The sequence below is a fragment of the Palaemon carinicauda genome, chromosome 35 (genome assembly GCF_036898095.1).
Source record: "Palaemon carinicauda isolate YSFRI2023 chromosome 35, ASM3689809v2, whole genome shotgun sequence".
Taxonomy (NCBI): domain Eukaryota; kingdom Metazoa; phylum Arthropoda; class Malacostraca; order Decapoda; family Palaemonidae; genus Palaemon; species Palaemon carinicauda.
The window spans coordinates 22,764,829-22,792,040 of record NC_090759.1 but is presented as its reverse complement, the minus strand read 5'-3'; the positions used below and the strand labels follow the sequence as shown (position 1 = coordinate 22,792,040).

The 27,212-nt window shown below is 35.2% G+C and overlaps 1 protein-coding gene across 6 annotated transcripts in view; it reads right to left on the bottom strand.

The window, feature by feature from the left end:
• The window catches only part of PlexB (plexin B), a 447,139-nt gene that overhangs the window by 310,655 nt on the left and 109,272 nt on the right, over positions 1-27,212 (bottom strand). For all 6 annotated transcript variants that reach the window (XM_068358836.1, XM_068358833.1, XM_068358837.1 and 3 more), the window contains exon 3: positions 119-295. In XM_068358836.1, the coding sequence (XP_068214937.1) occupies positions 119-295 (177 nt within the window). The remainder of the gene's footprint in view (positions 1-118; positions 296-27,212) is intronic.

Sequence of the window (27,212 nt, the reverse complement as noted above, 5' to 3'; positions counted from 1 at the left end):
CAACTAAATATGAGCGATCTAAAAAAAAAAAAAATTATGACAATATTAAACTACAAGAATTAAACCTTTGTAACTACAAGAATTAAACCTTTGTACCAACAAAAAACTTGAGCCTTACCTTTTTCAGAGTTCCTGTCGTGGTCCCCATGAAGAGAACCGTGTGGTGGGCAGTGGTGGCAGCTTGCACGGCCGAGAGGCTGGTATTGTGATACACCAAAGCCGCTCTTGCATGCAAGGGAGAAATTCCAGAGATCTTCAGTCCGACTTCACAAAAATCGTATATGTTGCCCATGGTCTGCAAAGAGATAAAAAATGAAATTATTTAAAAGGCTAACATTCTAAAGTACTTTAACACGAATATATTTATTCACTAAGCCATAAACTTTCTATATCTTGTTTCATTCTTTCTTACTATATTGCAATGCTCATACTTTCCCATCGCAATAAAATAGATTTATTCAACATTAAAATAAGCAAGAATTATGCATTTTTGCAATCACAGATTGAGAGAGAGAGAGAGAGAGAGAGAGAGAGAGAGAGAGAGAGAGAGAGAGAGAGAGAGAGAGAGATAATAATGTAGCCTGTCTAGCACACCGGAATCAACAACTTATCAATATTATTATTATTATTATTACAAGTTAGGCTATAACCCTAGTTTGTAAAGCAAGATGCTATAAGCCCAAAGACTCCAACAAGGATAAATAACCCAGTGAGGAAAGTAAACCAGGAAATAAATAAGCTATAAAAGAAGAATAAGAAATCACAATAATACAAATTTTCTGAACATTGGCCTCATCCACGATGAAATAGATCAAGTAAAAATATGACAGTAACTGATGCGGTGTTTTATTAGCAGGAACCTTCCATGTAGGAAAAATTTGTTTCACAAGTCGGTTTGTTTCTCTCTCTCTCTCTCTCTCTCTCTCTCTCTCTCTCTCTCTCTCTCACAGAAAAATCGGGACAAGCGCAAAATTCAGTAACATCAACGAGTTCACATTCCACATTACAATATATGCAATTAGACGAAACTTCTTTGATTGCTAAGTTTCATTCTTCATTAAAACTCAATCTCAACACTCTTGCAACAACATATCCCCAGAACCATTCGCCTTTAAGCTAATCCTTCTCCATCCTAAATTATTCCTGGTAATAACACCAGCAAAAATAGATAACCATTTCTTGCGTCCAAATATTTTTACAGTCACATTTTTTAAGTGTATATAGACAATGAAGACCAGAAACCAGATCATGGGTGGTAAAAACAAAGTAAATTTTGAAAGGAAATAGGTATAATTTTCAAACGATAAAACCTGACTTGTTATAAACTGAACCCTTATGAATGATCCATCACACATTTCCTTTCTCATGACTCCATCTCTGGAACGAGATACACGAGTTCCCCCGATTTGAAAACTAAACAATCTAATGGCTACGATTAATCACAAATCAAACATTTGTATAAAATCCAAAATTAAAAGGCCAACAACTGCAAAACTATCATCACCAAAACAAAAGACATAAAACTGCGATGGGAAATTACCGTAAAAAAAAGAATAAACATTAACATCGAAATCACTCCTGCCGTCTCTCACGCGACTCTTCATAATAATTCGACGACCTATAACGGATAAAAAAAAAAAGATCATGACAAATGTGAATTATGTGAGAGGTCTTATCCAAAGGCTCATATCAACGCCCATAAAACTTTTTTTTCTTTCTCTCTCATTCTTTCTTTCGTAACGACTCAAGGGAATGTGCAAAACGTTCTACACAGGGCCATGGAAAAAGACTGTTGGCTAATTAGAATGAGGGCGTTCAGTCACGAATTACTTGTTTGTGGCTATTAGCTAGAACTATTCGCTCTAAGATATTTTTCATTTGCATTACTGAGGCCGGTCACACACACACACCATTTATTGGTGGAATTCATGAAGCATATTTTCTTCTTTTCCTTTTTTTACGAGGTTATATTAAAACGCTTCCGCCTCATGCTGACCCCTAATGGAACAGGTCAATCATGAGGCATTAGCCCAATCTTGCTATTTTTAGTATAATTGGTTTTATAAATAATAATACCTATTACCGATGATCTTTAGTATCTGATTTATAAACTGCAGTGCGAGGGTCTTCGTGATTAAATTCATTTATGTTTATGTAGTGCATTATTTTATATTCAAACAAACCTGTACATCAACATGTACTGTATATGTTACGAGCACGAAAGAGGGGCATGCAAATTTCTATTCTTGCATAAGCAAGCAAATATTCATATACTGCAACTCTATAAGGTAAATTACAGCATAATTTAATAACATTTTCAAAGGAAGAATAGGAACATCAAAGACCAACGTACTAGAGAGAGCAAAATTCTGTATTTTATGGTTTTGAATTATTACTAAAGTTTACCAAATTTAAAATACTATATCATTTCAATGGAAATGACATTATGAACTACATGGTATTTCAACATGTGGGAAAAAAATTGATAGTATGTATATCATTCTGAATTATACGAAAAAGACGGTACCTTATATTCAATATATGCAATAACGCTAAATATCCTAGGCGAAAATAAAAAATATAAAAATTAAATATAAAACAGGAGAGGGTAGGGTGTGACCCGGAGGGGATGGATGTGGGTAGGGGTGTCTTGAGGATATATCCAAATGGGTGTCGTCATTAAAGTTCATCCAAAGTACACACTTGGACACCCATCATTATCATAGCTGTTAAGGATTATGGAGTTATTTTCCCCATCTACGATGCAATGTTGTAAGAATACGGACCAAGCGACTAAGGAGTAAAGGGACAGACCACAAGACTTTCGGTCACTTCAAAGTATATATATATATATATATATATATATATATATATATATTATATACTGTATATATATATATTATATACTGTATATATATATATATATATATATATATATATATATATGTGTGTGTGTGTGTGTGTGAGAGAGAGAAAGAGTATGTATTTATGTATATACATAATTCTAAGCTCATGTAGGATGGAAGGTTAATTCACATATCTTCTCCCTTGTTATTTCTTACGTTTATCACTTAATTTTTTAATGCCTTTCTAAAAGCAATTAGTCGTTGTTTATATAGCTTTATATAAAAAAACCATAAATATTTACATAAAGTTCCAAACTGAACTTCAATCAATATACATAGAATTCACTACACGCACATTCGTTACGTGTAAACGTTATGTAATGAATCTAATTCAACCTTTGGATATTGAAGCGTGACTGCAAATCTGAAATCGTAGCAAACGCGGTCTTCTGAATTAATGATGGTAAATGTTACACATTCCTTTATAAGATACAATCCATACCTAAAACCGTTGTATGGAACCTACAAAATCTAGTTTTAAAACAGTTCATACTTATGTATTTTTTAGGGCAACCAATCATAAATATGAAATATTTACAATTTTTCCCCTTTATGGCTATCTTCAAATGAAAAGCTACTTTGTAATTGCTATCTTCAAATGAAAAGACACTTTATAAGAAAGGCGATTCACCATAATACACATAGATAGACGAAGCACTCAAATGGATAGTGGAGATGAAAAAAAAAAGTAATTATAAAATGAAATTACTGAAAAATACACAAATCACTTCATATTCTTAATATACTTTGCAATGTTTTTATTCTAATGAAAAGTTTCCTCAGCTATATTTATATCTATTTAGAATCATATAGATAAGCAGTGACTTACAGACACGAAACAATTAAAAGTTGAAATCACATTTCTTTCGTAAACGGATCCAGTAGAAAAATTCACGTAAATCTTCTCTCAGTGATGATCCCATGTCTCATTCCCATGTGATCGATGTAAATATACAGTCTCAATACCATTCCATCCAAGGCAACGGCCAGAGATTCATCTGTTTTCTTATTGACCGAATAGCTTTCTCTCTCTCTCTCTCTCTCTCTCTCTCTCTCTCTCTCTCTCTCTCTCTCTCACGCAAAAGACGAAATATGCATGAAAGATAAAACCATGATATATACTGCATATACACAGTATAATATATATATATAAATATATATATATATATATATATATATATATATATATATATATATATATATATATATATATATATGTGTGTGTGTGTGTGTGTGTTTATATATACATGACCTAATAGTACTATTTTTTGTATAAATCAGTGAACCAATATGAAAATCATTCAGAGTTCTTATTCTTGACGCGATACTTTTTCCCCTTCACTTTAATCTACGAAGCAAAGGGTATTGACAGACTGCGGCGTGCTAGCAAGGTGTTTGGATGCCAAGTCCAAAGAAAAGTTACTTAAAGCATTATATCTATTCTTGGATCCAAAAAAATACTAAAGAGCCAGCTGACCACACTGCTCGTAAACATTCAATTGGATATATGTAAGTAATTTGGGTACTAAGACTATGTGCTAGGCCAGTGGAAGCCAATCATAGCCAAGGTGCTTTCACACAAAAGTTTTACCACTGCGGGCACATGGTTATAGATTTTAAAATGACCACCCTCATCTTAACTAGTTATTAAATATTTCTCCACGTATACAGTCAGGAAACGGAAAAAGTAAAAAATGTATGAAAATAGTTTGGCATAACTTCTTTTCTTAAATGCGAAAATTTTATAAGAAGCAAACTTCAAGTGGAGAAAAAATAATTACAACCGTAACACAAATAAATCTGATGAAATTTTTCAGCCCTGGTGTATCATATCCCGAATACGCAAGAAACTTCCGTAAGTTCCAAGTATCTAATAATAAATCAAAACCTAACAAAACCAATCATGCAACAATAAATATATTGAAAACCCGATTGCCATGACGTAGATCGAACGAGCAACCACTTAGTTCGAATTTGTAGAAGGAACAATGCAATAGCCGTAGTCACAGTAATAGAAACAATCGTATTAGTAAAGCGATTCCAATCCCCTCCTACAATCATCCCCACCCCTCGGAGTTACAATAACACGTTCGGATCAGATAAGACGGAGACGAAGAGCAAACGCGCAACTAGACTCGGATTGGTTTTGGGGGATCAACAAGTCGTTATCGTTAACAGGGCTAACACGAACAGGCCAATTGAACAAATGGCACTGATAAGAATCTCTGGCTTTCGACAAATATTCTCTCTCTCTCTCTCTCTCTCTCTCTCTCTCTCTCTCTCTCTCTCGTTGTAAACAAGCAACGAGCGATTAAAGATGTCTTAGACATATGCAAATTAATTGCTACATATTAAAGACAGATGCACCAACGTAAATATATGTACAATCAATAGAATATTTTCTTTTAATAATACTTTGAAATATTACATAAAGTTTTCGTATAAACACCAATAATGCCAACAAAAACAACAAGGATGATAGTAATTAATAATAATAAAAAAGAAAATAAAAAAAGTATACAAAAATTCTTACATCTTTTTATAATTTCTCCTGTTGAAATATGCAGGACCATCAAGTTCTAAAAAAACCATTGCTATGCTTATCTCCACGAAATAAATAAATAAATAGATAATAATAATAACAACAAAATAGCTGTGTGAAATTTAAGTTTACACAATATTTACAAGGGCGTATTTCCCCTCATTCCCAATTATCCAAAGAAAAGCGCAAATAATCCCACATGATCCAATGCGTGCCTGTCGTAATTGAGACTAATCCTTTGCACTGAGCTCCAAGATAAAAATATAGACAGATCAAATAACACTATCTATATTGATGTATTCTATCCCTTTTTGATAGACCTTTGCAGTCACAGAATCATCATCTCCTCCTACGCATATTGACCCAAAGGGCCTCGGTTAGATTTCGCCAGTCGTCTTTATCTTGAGCTATTAATTCAATACTTCTCTATTCATCTTCCCCTACTTTACGCTTCATACTACTCAGCCACGTAGGCCTGGGTCTTCCAACTCTTCTAGTGCCTTGTGGAGACCAGCTGAATGTTTAATGAACTAATCTCTCTTGGGGAGTGCGAATAGCATGAGCAAACCATCTCCATTTACCCCTCATCATGATCTCATCCACATATGGGACTCGAGTAATCTCTCTTGTAGTTTCCTTTCTAATTCTGTCCTACCATTTAACTCCTAATATCCTTTTCAGGGCTTTGTTCTCAAATCTACTAAATCTATTGGAGATTGTTTCATTGTACCATGACTCATGTCCATAGAGTAACACCGATCTCACTAAACTGATATATAGTCTGATTTTTATATGCAATTTCGGGAGATTTGATTTCCAAATTTTACTGTCGTCAAATTTCTAAAGAAAAGTCATGCCTACGACGACACAGCAAAAAAGGAAAGAAAAAAAGGATACGTAAATAAAAAGGGGACAGATGGACACAACACGTCCACGCGCGCGCACACACACAATACACACACACACACACACACACACATATATATATATATATATATATATATATATATATATATATATATATATATATATAAATTTTCCATTAGTGATCAATTTCTTAATAATTAAAATAAAAAGAATGACAGAAATGGAAGGTATACTTCTTTCATGGATTTAAATTCTAGATAGATTTGGTTACCTATATACATGCCCATGATCTTTGAACAGTGCAAGACGGAAGCCATGAGCACAATGTAATCAAGACGTAATACATCAAGTAATCATGCGGCAAATAAAAAACTAAGTTGCTGTGCGACTCGGTTTTCGTCAATAACTTTAAAAATTATATGCGACAGTAAAGTACACATAATTGAGCATCTTGCCCCTTTCAGACTGAAATTCACATCTCTTTTCTTACAAGTGATCCATTAAGAACTCCTTGCTCTTTTTCAGAGTTGTCACCCACCACATTGGCATTTTTCCTTTGAATCTCAGAACATGTCCCACGGCTGCTAAAAACATTTTAACAATGTTTTTTTTTTATTCTCCTCCTTTTATAGCATTTCAATCATATCAATGTTATTGCCGTTTGAGAGAGAGAGAGAGAGAGAGAGAGAGAGAGAGAGAGAGAGAGAGAGAGAGAGAGAGAGAGACCCGGGAAAATTACATCGAATCTTTCCTATTAAGTACCCAATGAAGCAGACTTGAGTAAAAATGTTAAATTTTTCGGTATTCAAAGTAACATTTATCAAAATCTCGAACTTGTCTCTAGCTTACATAAAGGCTAACCAAATGCTACTCTCTGTCTTCTAACCAATGGCAAGATAACAATAAAGGAGAAAAACTAGATTCCTCACTCCTTGCAAAAACTTACCCAGTTTCGAAGTTATTTCGTATGCAACTGCCAAAATCAATTGATTGCTTACAGTGACGACTGCTAATATCCAAAACACTCAATACGTACCAAGTTCTCTTTTATCTTACATCCTCTGGTATAATAAAAAGGCGTTTTCACAAGATGACGTTCATTCTCGAAATTTTCCGATACCCATTTGCAAGCAACGTAGCATGCGAACCAAGTTATACGTTCTGAAAAGCATCGTTCGCGTCTAGTCGAGTCTGGGAGGTCCTGGGTGAAGTTTCTTTTTATACAGTCCGTGTCATACAACAAAGCACGCAGGATAAATATTACCTTTAAGCAATCAATGCAGAACACACTTCTACACATGTACATACACAACAAACATGCAATATATTTCCTTCTGATGAAGCGCACGAAGTCGAGGGAGTTCAGATGACTAAAAGAGATTCGTTCCATATCTGTAGTGCATCACTGAATATTGAAAGACTCATTCTAAAATAAGCTCTATACTTATCTTAGCAACTGCCACAATAGCAATCTCCAACTTTTATAATTACAACATAAAAACTATTTCAAGAAGAGTGATGCAAAGATACATACAACAAACAAAGGGCCCGCAAAAATATCACAAAACCATTTCGCCCAAATAAGGCGACACCGAAGAAGCATTTTACTCTGAATAAACCTCTCTTCCACACATCAAGGAAATTGAATGGAGGCTGCATATAGCGCCATGCACTTTCATGGGACTTTTTTTTTCTTTCCCACCAAGTTCATTCAATTACAACACCAGGCTGTGAGGTTATGGCCATCTTAATGTGTACAGAAATCATGTCCCTTTCAAAAGCAAATGTACCTGGAGGGTCGAGAATGATGTGTAAATATATATATATATATATATATATATATATATATATATATATATATATATATATATATATATATATATATATATATATATATATATATAATGCATACACGCATATATAGGTGTGATTGTGCATTATAGCCACGATAGGAAAAGTTAAAAGACTTGTTTGGAATAAGTTATTTCATCTTATTAGTGACGTCAACGCGAGTCCGGCTATAATATATATTACATAATGTTATGTTCATCGCGTATCATTTTTCGTGATTTTTATATTATATATATATATATATATATATATATAGAGAGAGAGAGAGAGAGAGAGAGAGAGAGAGAGAGAGAGAGAGAGAGAGAGAGAGAGTTTCTGATTTTTCAAAGTAGCTTTTTTTTAACACAAGTACGCAGTTAAAGTCTGTGAACCGCGCCCCTCAGTAGTACAGTAGTACTTAATCGTCTCGAAAAGTTACAAACCACCAGTTGATAACATCCATGAACAAGGAAAGGCCTCAGTGCAACTTTATTCGGATAAGATCCGACGATACCCAGAAAGGTGAAGTCTGTTGTCTCTCTAAAGAGAGAAAACAGGGAGGGGCGAAAAAGTGTATGAGAATATGCAGTTGCATACGTGAAAAACAGTTACATACTGACCTCACCCAGCCCTTGACTGAAGTTTGGGATAACACTGTATTAAGAAAACTATGAAAGATTTCCTTCAAATATTACCTTATGAATACATATAGAAGCATTTCTTTATTCAAAATCCCACATTTATTATATTTTTTTTCTTCTATGTTCTTAAGCGATAATGAAAAGAAAACAACTGGTAAACAATACATAAGAACATAACTTTTGCTAACTAAACGCTGATTATGTACAGCAACGTGTAATAATGTAAAATTGCATTTAAACGAGGCGAGTACAAATGTTATAAAAGCCTAAAAATAATTTGATGAGCCTAATGGTTCTCACTGAATACAAAAACCAGTTACATTCATTGAATTTCCGCGTTGGGCACTTACTAAAATGGAAAAATCACTCATCTCCTTTCACCTCAACAAACATTTATACCAATGTGAAGAATTAGATACCCGTTTATATATAAAAGAATAAGCTATACATAATGAAACATTATTTTCATACACCAAATATTTGCTTAACCATATCTATGGCTATTGAAGGATGTTTAGACTTGTTACCATAATCTTTATCGAACACAAGGCTATATTATATCACACTGGTCACTATATGTCTACAGAATAACAGCAATTTGGTGTTTGGTTTGGACTAGTATGTTACGTCACAATATCTGTAGTGTCTTGAATTTATGATTTTACAGTATTTTTAAATTATGGGTGTACACACGCATTATATATATATATATATATATATATATATATATATATATATATATATATATATATATATATATATATATATATATATAAAATGTGTGTGCATGTATTATAGCCACAAAAGGAAAAATTACGACTTGATTGGGGTTAGTGGGCTTTCGTGATGTTTACCAGACACAGACACAGTGTCACACGCACACACACACACACATATATATATATATCCACACACACATATATATATATATATATATATATATATATATATATATAGATAGATAGATAGATAGATAGATATAGATACCCAAGTTTCTTGAACAAGACATCCGTTCTCCACTTCTTACCCAAGACAACAACCCTACCCCACATTGGCCCCATAATTGGAGACGCATGTCTGATACCGGTACTCGTTTTATATAGCCATTCAAACGACATCCCTTCTGTGCAACGACCAATTACGTATGTTTTGTACTTGTAAAGCAAGGAATAAACCATTACAACGTATCAAGCCTGTCTAGGTAGAACGTTATCGTCTTTTAAGAAAGAAACTTCGTGGGGACAAGATTCCATTCGCGACACAACTAAAAGATAATATATTTCCCTCTTAAGGTTAGTAAGATCCAATACTAAGGCTGAAAGGGTCGTTGTAATCGAGCATTAATTATGAAATTTACCACCAAGCAAAAAAAAAAAATAAGTGAAACAAAAATAATGTAAAAAAAAACCCTGAAATAAACCGTATATGTTATTTGATGGCTGCTCAATGGGGGGCATTCCAATTGGCAATCCGAAATCTCCTGGGAGATGGTCTTTCCATGGAAGTAAATTCCAGGGGTCTGCCATTCCCAGGGGAATTAGCCTTGAGAAATTATCCCAGGCATTCTTTCTTAAATTCAGCTTTATTACCAACCACAGCAGGTAGATATTTGCTACTCCTACTCGAATAAAAGAAAAGAAAACAAAAAGGATACTACGTAAGAAACATGAAGTGCATGAAAAAAAAAAAACAATTAATTAATTATCATACAAGGACTTTGTTTATTCTGTAATATAAAGACAACCTGGTACCCTTATTTATATTCAAGAGAGTATATTTAGTATGGATTATCTCATTCAATTCAAGGCATAAACACAAATACATGCACCTTGACATAATTATAAATTATTCGTAACAAACTTGATGTACACTTTTCTAAACAAAATAGATCATGTGTATATCTAAATTAGTTATAGTACCTCTAAATATATGCATTGCAATTAGTTTACCACACGTTTGCACTCTCCGAATCATAATTACAAATCACTATCTTGAGTGACGCAGGGGGTTTAATAAAAAAAAAAAGTGAAAATGCGCATCTTACCTGTATAAAAATGTCTCATTAGGATCAAATTTGCGATGTGCAACACCGAGATCGCATTTCCCCGACTTCAAATACTCGAAATGTTTTCAATTAATTGATTGCGCGTGGTGTAGCAAGACAGCATCCGAGGCGTGGTGATTAGGAGCGCCCAAAACCCGTTGGTCTCCCCATTATGTTGAACTGAAGACCCCATTACAAACACATTTCGCTCTTATTCTATTCTTTCTAATGGAGGATTCCGGCATGAAAGACAAAGGGATTTTTTCTCCTTTTTTCTACAACATTTTTGTCTAGACCCCGCCTATACAATCCTGCCAGGTTAATGTGGAACTAATACGTGGATGCTTATGGTAATGGGAGCAGGGAATTCACAGGGGGTCATGTTACGCCCGATCGCCCACGGGGGAGCCCAAGAAACTCATGGGGGGAACCTCAAGAAACCCCTGGATTAACATCATTCGATTCGTGCGTTTACGACCTCGCACGCCATCCACTCCTGCCTTTTACGATCATCATGTATTAGTAAAAGGAAGAGAGAAGAATAAACACGGAATCGTTATACCTCAACCAATACGTTAATAATAAGAAAAAAAATAATTAGGTAATTTAAACATATCTAGTGCATGCCTTCAAATATTTATGCAAAATTTATAGTTTTATCCATAATTCTTATGAAAGACTGGTTTTTGTTTCGTATTTTACGAAAAGTAACTTGACTAATTAGCTCAGCCTGCAAATTGGAAATTGTTCACAAGTTCTGGATTAGGCTGCTTAAAAATCTTAGTCCGGATCATTAAGATATTCGTAATTCAGCCACTTGCTTCAACCAATACGGACCCAAACCAGTGAGGTTTCCAGATTTTGAGGAAATTACTAAAAATCTTAATATAACTTTTGAAAAAATAAGGGGACAAATACCTATCAAAATGTCTTAAAATTAAAGCCATCCAGTATAGGACACAAATATCATAATTATGAGCAAATATGTTATCCGGTCGCTTATTAACCTATAATCGGATAATTTAATATATTATTATTATTATTGCTAAGCTGCAACCCTCGTTGGAAAAGCAAGATGCTATAAGCCCCAGGGCTCCAACAGGGAAAAATACCCCAGTGAGGTTAGGAAACAAAGAAATAAATAAACTACAAGTGAAGTAATGAACAATATAAAATATTTCAAGAACAGTAACCACATTAATATAGATCTTTCATACATTAATATAAAAACTTCGAAAAAAAACGCAGAGAAATAACATAGAAAAGTGTGCCTTAGTGTACCCTCAAGCAAGAGGACTCTACCCCTAGATAGTGGAAGACCATAGTAGAGGCTATAATACTACCCAAGACTAGGACAATATTTTGATTTTGGAGTGTCCTTCTCCATAGCTAAAGTCTTTCTTCTATCCTTACCAAAAATAAAGTAGCCACTGAATAATTATTGTGCAATAGTTAACCTCTTGAATGAAGACGTATAGATTGGTAACCTCAGTGCTATCGTGTTTATGAGGACAGAGGAGAATGTGGAAAGAATAAGTCAGACTGTTCGGTGTATGTGGAAAGAATATGCCAGACTATTCGGTGTATGTGTAGGCAAAGAAAAAATTAGTAACCAGAGAGACGTGGTACTGCCTGGCCAGACAAAGGACCCAATAACTCTCTAGCGGTACTATCTCAACGGGTGGTTGGTGCCCTGGCCAATCTACGCCTATCCTTGTTTAAAATGATTTTTCTTATAATAAGCATCAATAGTCACCTAGTAGAAAAAAGTTTACTGAAATTACATTACTCCAAACATACTCAATTTTATACAAACCGATGCTACGAGCAACTTTATCACTAGGGAAAAAAGGTCTTAAAGCTGAACCAACGCCTCAGCGTATCAGGTCCTTTCTTCTTCAGGGGACAAGAGTACCAACAATATCTACTACAATGAAGCTTCACTCAAAGTAGATTTTGGCCAATTAATTTGTCGTTTTATAAAGATTAAATACGACTTGGAAATGTCCATTCCATATATCTTAGCTATATACAATACTAACAAACAGAATGACATCGAGTCCAAAACAAACTGAAATCGTCCTATCAAAAATTTAAAGAAGGGTGTTTAAAGAAAATGAGTCTACCTGTCCAACAGGACCATTATGGCAATAGATACGAGAGGGTGGATGGATCAGGAGTGCCTTCGACGTGTCTTCATCAAAAAGGTCATTATATGGCAGCTCCCAAATCAACATCCAGAAACGCATTTTCTCATCACCACAAGACAGGCGATATCTACACACACATACACACACACGCGCGCACACAAACAAGAAAGATACGCCCTTTTGATATGTAGTTGATTCCTAAGACTTCCAAACCCCCACAAAAAGATTGAATGAATAATGAAGACGTGTCTGAAATCCACAGGTTGCAGACACAATAAGAAACTATCGAGCTTAATCGGGACTCAATCCCCAGTCCTGCAGATCGCCAAGTATGCACGTTTCCAATAATACACCCCTACCCTGCTTAAAAGATATGAATTGGCCATAAAGCATTAGAAAAAATTTAAAATAACTACAGTATTAGCAAGAGAAAGGAAATAAAGCTTCATAATCAAGTTGACTGATTACTCTGTTGAAACTTAGCGTAGCATCAACTATGATCATCAAAACAACGCAAACCTAGACACAGATTATAACATGTTCCAAAGGGGCATTTTAGAAGATGAACAGAAAACTTCAAGATTTCTACTATGAAGAAGAAGAAGAAGAAGAAGAAGGAGAGAGAGAGAGAGAGAGAGAGAGAGAGAGAGAGAGAGAGAGAGAGAGAGAGAGAGAGAGAGAGAGAGAGAGAGAATAGTAACTGTTGTTTTAAAGAGACCTATATAATTTTGGCATCTAAACATGGTTTAATAGGATGATGTACAATGCCAGAAGAGTTCAAAGTTAATACGAAATATGTGCATACTTAAGAAAATCCATCCAAAAATGACAAGTCTTTTATCTGCGAAACAAATATTTATAAAAACTTTATGTAAAAATATGAAAAATTACTTCTTTTTTGCATATTTTATAATTACAGAAGGAAAAATTGGTTCCCCTATAGCTTCTAATGATTCAATGCAAAATTTAAGAAAAGTCAATAAATCAACAAACCTTCTACGTAATTCACTAAAGTTGTTAAATAATTGCCAAAGCACCATGATAATATAAAAACCAAATATAACCTCTGCAGAAACAGTGAAATATATCAAATGAAAATACCACCAAAAAAAAAAATTGTTTGAGATTAAAGAGTAGGCAGACAACAGGGACGAAGAACTGATAAAATGATAATATATGTTGATGATATTGAAGAAGCAGATGATTTATAGTGCAAAAGGTGCCGTTGAAAGGGCCCCCAAAACCAAAAAAAAATTTCCTTGGTGTCGTTAGGGGTGATTTTCCCTTTTCCAAAATGAGAAAAAGCATCCTTAGGGAATAGTCACCCTTGGGTTTCCAAGCGGGGTTAAAGAGCGAGATTTTTGGGTTATCTATTCCATACTGATGTCTTTTGGAGGTGCAGAAAATTCTGAGGGGGAAGTACGAATTTCTTATTATAACAAAGACGTGTAAAATGAACTTCCTGAAGTTGCAAGATCAGGATATATAAACTGGTTTAGTCAAATTTAGGTGCTAAAAAATCATCAATTTATGACATTAGGCTTCACAGTTCCCGTGTTTCGATAAACATCAAAGTGGGACATTATTCTATATATGATATTTACGAAATGAAAATATCTCATTAAATGAAATCAAATTACTTTACACAAAACGTTCTTAACAACAACGGAAATTACTTGTAGGCCAATAAAGATATTTGACATTAGATTAAAAAAGAACCATGAAGTCATACGGCTAAAAATCAATTATATGGTCATCCATTCTATAATATAAACACACACACACACACACACACACATATATATATATATATATATATATATATATATATATATATATATATATATATTATATATATATATATACTGTATATATATACCGGGTTTCAAACTCTGGTCCAGGATACCCGGCCGGTCAGATACTATAGTCTTTGAGTGATTTCGCCTGAGGCTCTGATCCCGAGGTCGTTAAGAGAATCCAGACTTTTATGTATTAAAATATATGGCTTACTTTAAATAGGAAAAACACGTTTAGATGTTAAAAATTTATCATTAATCGAATGCCAAGTTACAAACTTACCAATTAGCTACGATGGTGAAGATGGGTTGATTTCCATTCAAAGTACAAAAAAACTTGAATTCGTCAGGTACATGTACAGAAGATTTGTCATTGACTTCTATCTTTCTTCGTGGAAGTGGTAAGGTCACTGTCATACAAGTATCCAGGACCAGGGTTCGAAACCGTGCCGGTCAGATGCTTTAGTCTTTGTGTGATTTCGCCTGAGGCCCTGATCCCGAGTTCGTTAAGAGAATCCAGACTTTAATGTATTACAATATATGGCTTACTTGAAAATTATGAAAACACGTTTAAATGTGCAAAATGAAGAATCTGTACGTGCAACCAATCATCAAAACCAAAAGAAAATAAGCTGACTGGAAAATAATGACTCGGGGAAAATAAGTTGAAACAAACTTTTGCAATAAACTGATCAACAATTGAAACCACTAAGTAGAGCTTAACATTATCTATCACGACTCCACAGTTGTATTATAGCCAAGGGTTATAGTTAGGTAATAATATTTTTACTTCAATCACTTTACTTATTTCCGCAATGTGGCCCGCTGTTCCCCGAAGCTTGTTTTGCAAGTCAATGGTTTTGTTGCATATGAATGTATGCAAACTGAATAACAATAAAAGGGGAATTTGGACTTTAATGATAGAAAACATACTAACATATCACGTGCAATTTTAAAAGAAAGAAAAAAAACATCTTTCAGCCCATCTCTCGCAACCTCCCAAAGCGGGACTAAATTCCGTGCCGGTGGATGCATTCTTATACCGACTTTAACCGGCCATTCATAGGAAGATCCGCTTAAAGAACAGTCGGTAAATTGTATTACTGTCCAACTCCATTGGAGTCTGGTGATGGCAGCTAACACGTCTTCCTAAATGTATGCACCACCCACAGATCTCTCTCTCTCTCTCTCTCTCTCTGAAACCATTATAGGATGAAGTAACAAAAGGTTCCGTAGATTTGTTGGACATTTAATTTCCACAGTACGCCTAACCTCTACCATTACGGCGTAAGCCCCCTACCCCAAAGTATGCAGAGCCATAGACCGCAAGTTGCTTCTTCCTTTAAAATCTGCTGCATATTGTCTGCTATTTTATTGGTCTGGTAGTCGCCGTCTTAAAAGGATGCAAATTTCCTCCCAAACAAATTCCTTTCAGGATGAAGGCTTTAAATCCTGACGCGGAGTGTTGACCCGTCCGTGCCTAACAAAAGTTGCCCTGTCCCTTTTATCTTTTAAAACGCATTCCCCCTGTCCAAACCGTCCAACTGACGCGCGAGACCGCGCAGACATACGCGCACACTGTGAAACTGGAAACCTTGAATTACTGGCCTGTCCAAGCACCGGTTCGGAGGGGGGCAGAGAACTCGGTGTGTCATAAACTTTCCCTTTCTCATAAAGGCAAAGCTCGAAGCACGATCCCGACAAATCCTCAAATATTGCAAGAACACAACCCCCAATTAACACTAATTCACAAAATTTGTAACCTCTTTTAGCCGAGAGCATTTTATTCTATTTCATCCATGTCAGATATTTTAAAAAATTAATATCATTTCCTATTACAAGTATTTATAAAAGAATAATCCAGATAATCTTCTATCATCCTAAAAAAAAAACATCCGAAAACAATACCACATATAAGTGAGGCATTTACTATAGCTGTGATTCGATTAGGAAAAAAAATATCGTCTTCAAACCTCTTATGTAAACAACCACTTCCAATCTAATGCTTGAAGATTCATTTAGCGTGTGCATTAAAGATGAACACCTTTATATAGCTTCACTTGTAAGTGTCACCCGTGCATTAAAGATGAACACCTTTATATAGCTTCACTTGTAAGTGTCACCCGCACTAATTAAGCCCCAAACATGGGTGCCGATGGCCCAGAAGCAATTACATGAAGTGTTTGAACAGTTCTGGCACAGGTGGTCCTTCCAAGAACATTTCAAAAAGAACCCATCGCACATTTCTCTCCCCCACCTTCTAATATTTTCTCACCAGCAGTCTTCTCCTTGAGTATACATAACCAACAGTCGCTTCCCCAAATCCCCCCGCCCCCCTCTCACGTATTCCTTCTTGTAAAATTTCTCAGCGAATTTTACGTAATTGAACATGAGCAGCAAAGAACAACCTCCCTTAGGAAGAAAAAAAAAACACTAACCCGGATGTATTCTGAAGCCTCTTTTATAGCCAAAGGTTTCGGGAGAGTCGAACCCCTGCGGTCGTGAAGTTCATGAAGGCAACTTGAAGCCATTATATGGAGAAATACCGCCAATCATTGTCTCAGCACCAAATAGAACTTAACGCTACTCCGATTATGAAGGTCCCAGGGGTTTCCCATGACTGTTATGTAATTTACTCGACAGATCTTCGGCTGGAACACTCCACTCGTGTATTCATTCACTCCACCGACTTTAATAACAGCCCATATATCTAACGCCCCCTTTCATCTGCGATGCTCTGGAGAAATGCGTGGATCCAAAGGACAGACTGTAACAAAAGCTATATTTGAGCCTAGGTGGAACAGTCCAGAGTGATATTCTTCATAAAGCCATGTGGCCTTTCAAACAACTATTGCCAAATCTAATTTATCGAATATCGTAAACTGAGAAATCGTTATACAATAATGAAAATGTGTTTCTCTCATAACTATAAAAATGTATCTCTTGAAATACCGAAAAAAAAATATGTAACCTTAAAATCTCTCTTTAATTGCTGGAAACTTCCATCTGATCTAGATTTCAAAATGCAGATATTGTAGCAGATATGGCAGTATAAGCGGAGTAAGATTATATGTAGAAATCTACTATAATTTTCACATAAATTCTGATAAAAGTAGATATTGAATTTAATACAAAAATAATAAAAAGATTTCATCCTCACGAACTACTTTTAACAAAAGTTTAATTTATAATTATCTTACAACTATGCGAGTATTAATGCAATAGTATCAACTCGAAATCAAAGACAAATAAAAACAAATACCATCTACATTTTCATTATATTTTATTGCAACCATAAACGCACCCCACCCCACCACCATACTCTCTCTCTCTCTCTCTCTCTCTCTCTCTCTCTCTCTTCTCCACACCCGCAAGTGAGCGCGCGCACGTCAGGTCCAGCAAGTGTTCATCATGTCCAAGTCATTTTGCCCACCTGGATATTAGCCCACCCATCCGATGGTTCAAACCCCTTATTAAAGAAAGTTGGTGGGGCAGGAGGAGGATGGAGAGACCATCCCTTGGATGGAGCCCGAGAAGGCGTCAATTTAAGTGGAATGATGGACCAGAAAACCCACCTATTATTTATAGTGGCTGTCACATCCACTTTCGTCCGGCCAACCTCTATCTACCCTTATAGCTTCGAATCGAAAGAACGTTTTACGCTCCCACTTCTGCTAGACGTCTGGGCGTTCTATAGAAGTCACCCCCAACCCCATTCCATAGCTCATTCTCCCTACTCTTCCAAAGCCAGGAGGTAAGGCGTGAGACTAGCAACCTCATCCCTTAACTAGTTCTTGAAATATGAGCACGCACACGCGTTCGAACATATTTACTCATATTTAGAAAAAAAAATCAAGCCCTACCTACAGCTCTGTTTTTATATCAGAAAGAAAGTAATCAAATGTTTTAGTAATAAAATATGAGAGAGAGAGAGAGAGAGAGAGAGAGAGAGAGAGAGAGAGAGAGATAAGCAGCCTAGGTGGTGGTAAATATTCCAATGTCAATCCCACAGAAATTCGCCTAACGTGGTTTCTTTTCTATTCCTTCACGTCTGGTGGGATTATGCAACATACTTCAGATCCAGAGACAGGAGAACCGACCTGAATCGAATTTGCTGTGCATGGCAAAGGTATGAAAAATTCGCAACCACAAAGCAATACTTGAAAATTATCAATATGTTATTTTTTTAGATGCAATATGGCAGCCATTATCAGTGTCTCTTCAGGCAGCAGGCAATATTAACTACTGTAGATTTCACGCTTTTATTATTTCAATGACCAAGGAAAACTTCATCTAACAAGAAATGGAAAAAAATTCACACAAAAGAGGTTGTGGAACACTATTTTCCTCCTTGAGACGCTTTCTGAACTTTCTGTTTCAGGCGAAGAAGAGGAAAGGAGATCCTCAAGTCATTGGGATTTCTTGGTGCACATGTCAGCAACAGGGCAAAGAGGGGGTGGTCCTCTCCACCATCTGATTTTGGCACACTATTCTTTATTCCCTTTTGTGGTGCAATGGTAGCTATCGGTTCACAACCAGTGTTCGATTTCTGGACAAGACAAAAAGATAACCCGTATAGAATATCTACAAAGACTTTGGAGACTAAAGCAGTGAATAATGCACGTATTTGTTGGTCAACTTCCATGGGACATAGGGGAAAATTGATAGAGGGAAAGAAACAAAAATTAACAGATGTTTGGGGGTCAATCCAAAATGCTCAAAATTAAATATACAATCATCATTTTCCGGTTCTTCATTTGAGATGGGAATAATTCCCAGTGTAAAATTTACTATTATTATCATCTTAATGTTTTAGTATTAGTTTATTAGTGTATTAGTTTTGTATGCATGTAGACTGATTCAAGTTATATAACCTTCGATGACATTTTTTTAATCGATTAATTGATTCTAAATCGAAGCATAAAATTACTTATATTGTACATTTTCCTACACATATAAGGTCACAATCGGTAATACAGAACATATGAAATGAAGAATATTGGTAGGGTATGTAAAAATTCAAAATTTGAAATTACAATGCCTCAACAATAAGCGCAAACTTTTGAGTATCATCTAAACACTATTAAAACTTTTTATAGTTCGTCAAAAAGCCACCAGGCTTTACGCCCACACTAACAACTACAATCCACCACCACCTAAATCCCCCAAAGTCAATAACCACTGTCCCGAACCTTTCTTCTTAACGACACGCCCTCCATCAGATAAAGGACTCCTCGCGTCCACTCAAGTTTAAGTCAGACGTGTATAAATTCTCGGTGCTTATACTTATTCAAGGCTGAGTGAAAGACCTACACTTCAATCTTAAAAATGCATTCTTATGAGAGAGAGAGAGAGAGAGAGAGAGAGAGAGAGAGAGAGAGAGAGATGACAACGCAAGTGTTTATAATTTCCATTAAAAACGTAAATAGTAGAAACAATATAGAAAACATGAATATCAGCAATAATTGAATATAGAACAAATTAGTTTCGGAGCATAAGGACTTTATCCATAATAAACAAGACTACTTTAAGACATATAAACCGCTAATCGTTATGCAAAAAAAACTGGTGAGAATATTAACTTCTAGTGATTATTTAGCTCATACATCACCTCTATTCCGGTCTCTCTCGATTCTGAAGTTGGAGGACACCTACAAACTCTCCTTAATGAATTTGATGTTTCAAACACTTTCGCTGCATAAATATCCATCCATTAGACAAAAAATAATTCAGGTACAATCAGCACACCAATATGGAACAAGAGACTCTAACTTAACTCTTCCCTTCGTACGTGTAAAGAAATGTGAACAGTTTTATCTTTATCAGGGAGTTAAACAATGGAATACTCTGCCTGCTTATCTTAAGACATTGCTTAGCATTCGATCTTTTAAAAAATCATATACTAATCTGTTATTATCTGTGTACTAAGTTTTATTAGTAAACATTTCTTCATGACCTAACCATTAATGCACACTATAATGTTCTTAATTCTTATATTGTTTATTGCTTGTATACATTTGCAATTCTAGCATTTCTACCATATCAATGTTTAAATTCAAAATTTGCACTGTTTATTATTCCGCCCTTCTTTATTATATGAATATACATTTCCAATTTTTTTAGGCTAAAAATCTCACTTATATGTGTATGTGTATATGTATATGTATATGTACATGTGTGTATATGTATGTGTATATGTATGCACATGTATATACTTGTGTATATGTATGTGTACATTTAGTTTATCTATATCAATATTTACTTTTTATAAATTTTTTTTAATTGATGATATTTTATTTGTATTATTGCCCGAAGAGCTCTGCTCCACATGGGCTTGGACCGAGTCTTTTTTTGTAAATATTTTGTATGTAAATATTATTATTATTATTATTATTATTATTATTATATATATACTGAGAATAACTTTAACATTACGATATATACAGCGGGAATAACTTTAACATTAAGATAAAAAATACTAATTTACTATTAAAAATTCAATAAAAATTGTTACTATGAATAAAAACGACTGATAATTACGATTATATAAGAACACGATTTTAAGAGAGCCTTGTAACATTAAGATTATGCTGCTAATAGCTCTTTGGGGTCAGTTTCAAAGAATTCCCCCAAAAAAACTGCCAAACACTGATAAAAAATGCAATGTTGGAAAAGAAAAAAAATATATATATTTCTTTCGTTAAGCCTCCACACCCAAAATATGAGAGAGAGAGAGAGAGAGAGAGAGAGAGAGAGAGAGAGAGAATAAATTTATTATCAATTATTAATATCAATAACAAAATAATGAAATGAGAGAGAGAGAGAGAGAGAGTGAGAGAGAGAGAGAGAGAGAGAGAGAGAGAGAGATTTCCCTTCAAGCTGTTCTACAATGGAATGCACAAAAGCATACTAACAAGCAGACCACTGAATAAGATTTTCATTTTCTTGCGGGATAGTGGAAAGGAAATCCAATTTTCCCTGCTACATAAAATACACGTAACCTTTTGTATGAAGGTGTACAAAATTCTCATAACGGAGATCATAAGATAAATTACAGATACCCAAATTTCAATAGAAAACCATAACAGTAACAACGTAACTACTGCAAAATCCAACTGAAAAAATAAAAATCTTCGAAAATATGGAGAATGAATTTGAAAGCAGTCATGGATATTCAGTAGCTGGAATAAATCTGAGTAAATGAAAGGAAAAGACATTGTCTTATTTAATTATAATTTGCTGAAATTATTTATTAATAGGCCTACTTCTTTGGACATTCGCTTAAAAGGCTGGCTACTAGACTAATATTTCGTTTTCCAATGACGATGAATTCCACTTCAAGCTTGACCAAAGAAACACTTCGAATCTGCCGGATACGGATTTCAACATAAGCATCATCCGAAATCATATGATGCATTTAAATAAAACGAAAAAAATACTATATTGCGATTCCAAATTGTACGAATAGGTGAAAAATAGAATAACAGTAAAACAATTGCATACTGATACTTTCAATGTAAAAGGTTGAACCGAATGATGCAACTTTATTTTGGCACTTACCCTTTCCCATTGATAGTACAATAGAAGGGTAAGCAAATGGGAGACAGCATGCACTGCTAGTGTGAAAATATTTTTGTCATTTTATATATATATATATATATATATATATATATATACTACATAGACCACCGATTATACCCTAATTACCCAAAGCCGTGGAACAATGAGCACCAGCCAGCTTCTTACTTGACCAAGGGTGGGTCTTGCATCTTCACCATTTAGACTTACTGAGAAACAACATCCTTCCAAAGGGAGAAGAAAACGGACATGCAAATAAAAACAAAAGAAAAGAAAGCACAAAAGATTCATGCGTCTTCTCCGAAATACTTGGAGCCATTTCCTACAACAATAAATCCACAAGAGGACCTAAGTTAGAAGCAGCACAGTCATTTTTAGAGTTGCCTCATAAACTAATTGACTGGTTCCCTCCCACCCTGCATATATACTCCGTACTGTGCAAGAGGCGTCACATATTCTGATAACATTGCCTAGTTCACACTACTATAAAAATAATTTTAATAAAAAATTCTATATATGCTTAATAAATAATTCGATTAAAAAGTAATTAAAAGGATGAAGTCATAAATACAGTAAATGACATATCAGAATAAAAAAAAATATCAACACAACAAAACTTCCCGAATAGGGAATAATAAAAGCGCCAAAATAAATAGTGAGACCCAAAAACAAAACCCTTTTAGAAAATTTCCTTCCATTTGGTTAATACCGCTGATGACAAGAGGAAAAATAAACCAGAAGAAAAGACGCCATTTCGTAGTTGTCATAAAAGTAGCAAAAGTGCCAGCCCCAGAACGATAGGTTTTTACGATCCAATGCCGTGTACTTCTTAACTCCCAGGCTTGCCATTAAATACGTGCTTTCCCAAAGACTATGCTCCCCATCCTCTGTCCTTCCTAGCATTATATGCTCCCCATGAGGACGCCTTTACTATTCCTTTAGACACCGAGCCCATCACGACACAGCTAACACACAACCATGCCATATACTGAAACTCAATATTGCAGAGAGGGAGACGGACTCAAGAACTCAATCTCGTTACATGAAAAACTCGTCAAGCGTAGAAATTGAAGGCAAATGTCATTGCAATGTTTCAACTGTATTATGAGAGATCCAAAAACTTTTACTTTTCCAAACATAAGATTGCTTTTAAGAGTATTACAAGATACAGTCTACATAAAAGAGATTTATAACCAACCTCACTACTCTTCAACACGATTTTGCCAACTTTCTCTAAGGATGGCATAGGACTTTTCTTATTTCATCTTATAGATTGGCATAAACCAAAACTAATTTCCAGTATAAACCAAAAGCATGGATTACTAACGAAGTCTAAAATTCAATTTTTGTTTAAAACCAATTAATACTAATGGTTAAAGAACTCGGTACATTTACTCATTTAAAATAGAAGACCCGTGCATACCGTGTTCCATCAGTCCCCCTTTCTTCCTAATGAGCAAGGCCCCTTCGCTCTTCATACGGTACCAGAAACGAAATATCAGCTAATGATCCTTAATGGTAAAAGGGGGGCTACGAAGGAAATTTCTTTAAAAGAAAGTCCCTATACCAATAAGGTTGTCCTACCCCTCCCCCCAACAACAACCCCCAAATCTCCCCATCATCATCACCATCATCTCCCACACTATTACTCCTCCCTTCTTCCCCTCGGGGCCTTTAAGAACAGATGCCTATAGAGACATTGTGTTACGCCCAAAGTCAAGCACAGGCGTTACAGATTCCCCTCACAACAAAACCACCCAAAAACTCCTTTGCTCAGCTCCCCCTCACAACCCTCGGCAGGCCAATTAGTGAAAGAGGGGGCGGGGGAAATACGGTCCCGGTGCCACCCACGGTGCCTCGAATGCCACCCGAAAAGCGCCACATGCCTCAGTGGGTGCCGATGCTCATGTTTCCCACGAAGTGCCACTCAAACATGACACCATCATTACGGATGGCCATCATTATATCCTCTTCACTCTAACAATCTTCCTTCTCCTCCCCCCGTTCCCCTTTGCTCCTTTGACTCATCTATCATCTTCCCAAGACTTGCACCAAGAAATATATATATATATATATATATGTATGTATATATATATATATATATATATTTATATATATATATATATATATATATTAATTTCAAACAAGTGTATTATCCTACGGTTGTCTTTAAAACTCATTATATATCTAAAAGATCATAAACAATAATACCAATAATTTTCTTTACTGGACATCCTTGACTTCAAAAAATGCAGGAAGGCGTTCTCCAGCAAAACACGACTGCACTATAGTGACCCTCACCCTAATTAATGAAGAGAGCTTGGAAATCATCCACGACGAAGAGATGCCATAAATCTGTCACATGGCGTTAGTTGCATTCTTCTTTCTTTCTTTTTCAATTTGCTAAGCGGGGTGTCAGGAGTAATACAAACTCAAGTCTCTTTCCCTACCCTCACTCTCTTTCTCTCTGAACACTAATGTCATGAACCCACCCTTCAGGGGTTGGGGGTTTGAGGGAGTGCAGGGAGAGTGGGGGAGAGAAGAGATAAAAACACTTAGCGCAACTTAATGTGCTAAAGAGTGATTAATGATGGCTTATCATTGTCATCATAGCCGGTCACACTTGGCACTGCCATCTTATGATGTGCATTGGAGCATCACAACAAGATCAAATATAAGACACGCATAAATTTTCCTACATGTTTCATAAACATGGAGTATTTGGGATTGTTGCATAGGCAATGGCAAGTCTTGCTTGCCCAAAAGGAGCTTATCGTATCTCGCTTACCAGAGTAAAAAATGGTTATATATTACTTTTTTGCAGTGATAATAAATATGGGTAAATTCGAAATTCGTGTAAGTAACAACCTTTATGATTTTCGTATTTATTGAAGCTTGTAACCATCATTTTGTTATATTCGTTACAACCAATTTTTTGGGGCATACAAAAATAAATTAACTTGCCGACAGAAAGTTCATGATGATATTATACCCTAATATTCTAATGACATCTAAGTAAAGGATACTTAACCCTTAAATCATGGGCATTATTTCATAACTTTTCATAATACAAATTTACATGGAACACACCTGACGATACTTTTCGACCAAAGGAAAAAAATCAAGGACAAAAAAGCCTCCTGGGATGGTTAACAGTTACGGGAGTCACCAAAACTAAACGGCCTAATTACACAAATAAGAGACAGATAAATAAACAAACTACCTGAACAGAACAAATTCCTCTCGTGCGAACCCGAGCAAAATGAATACTTTCTCACAAGAATGAGTGACATAAGGTATCACCTTACACTATTTATTTACTCATTACGTATCCCTTTACCCATTTGTTTGCCCTGTCTCGTCATCAACGACTTCTTTAAAAAAAATATGAAGCTCTCTCTCTCTCTCTCTCTCTCTCTCTCTCTCTCTCTCTCTCAGACGGAAGATGCTTATATTTGAACCAGACTGATATGTTATCAACAACAATAACAAAAGTGACCGAAAACCTTCCACCTGAAATAATAAGAACCAGACTGAAACGTGGAACCAGGTAGATTTTCTATGAAAATCCACAACTCCATTTCTTTAAATATTTCCAAATCCTTTAATCACTGATGATAAGAACTTTAAATTCTCTTGAATGCCAAAAATTTACTTTAAATTTCATTTTTTTAAATCAATTTCAAATATAAAAATGAATGAAAACAACGAATAATTTAAACCTAGTTTATTCACAAAGAAATGAGTATGGGTGTGTGTAACGAATGGTAAAAACTTACTTGATTCACAAAGAAATTAGTGTGTATGTAAAGAATGGTTAAAACTTACTTCATTCACTAAGAAATTACTGTGAATGTGTTAAAGACAAAAATTCTGAATACGGATTAGTAGAAATTATGAATAATGATAGTCAATGATCACTGTTTAACTATCCCTTGGATAACTATAATTGGTAACATTATTATTCCTATATGGAGACCCAACATAGTAGAGGATAATCATCCATGGCTGACCATCACTCATCATGCTTGTCATCCTTAAATATCCGGCCTAGAAGATAGAGCTCCTCATTTGTCATCTTTCAATCATCCTTTAGCCCTCTCCATCTATATATATCTCATAAGGGTGTGGTCGAGAGAGAGAGAGAGAGAGAGAGAGAGAGAGAGAGAGAGAGAGAGTACTTAATCTTTTTCCCCTGTGTATTTCTTCTCATCTGAAGGGTACCAGTATCACATGTACTTACTAATTCAACATGATAATTAAGTATTATCCACGATCCAGCATTAAACATGAAGAATACAATAGAATGTACGAAAACTAACTCGCAACAAAACTAGGACAATTCCAAATACACCATTGTTCTCTAGTCTTGGGTAGTGCCATATCCTCTGTACCATGGTCTTCCACTGTCTTGGGTTAGAGATCTCTTGCTTGAGGGTACTGTACACTTGGGCACACTTCTATCTTGTTTCTCTTCCTCTTGGTATTTGGACGTTTTTATAGTTTATATATGAAAGATTTATTTTAATGTTATTATTGTTCTTAAACTTCTCTTCTAGTTTTTTCCTATTTCCTTTCCTCACTGGGCTATTTCCCTATTGGAGAACTTGGGCTTATAGCATCCTGCTTTTCTAACTAGCAACAAATAACAACAACAACAACAACAACAATAATAATAATAATAATAATAATAATATCTGTTAATCCCATTACTTTCCCTTAAATTCCTTTTCATCAAAATAATCTCAATTCGACCCCTAATCTATTCCCATTTTCAAACCATACCCATCCAAAATAACCACTACCCATTTCTAATCAATCCCTCACCCCCCAAACACACACCGTAGTTTTCTCCCAC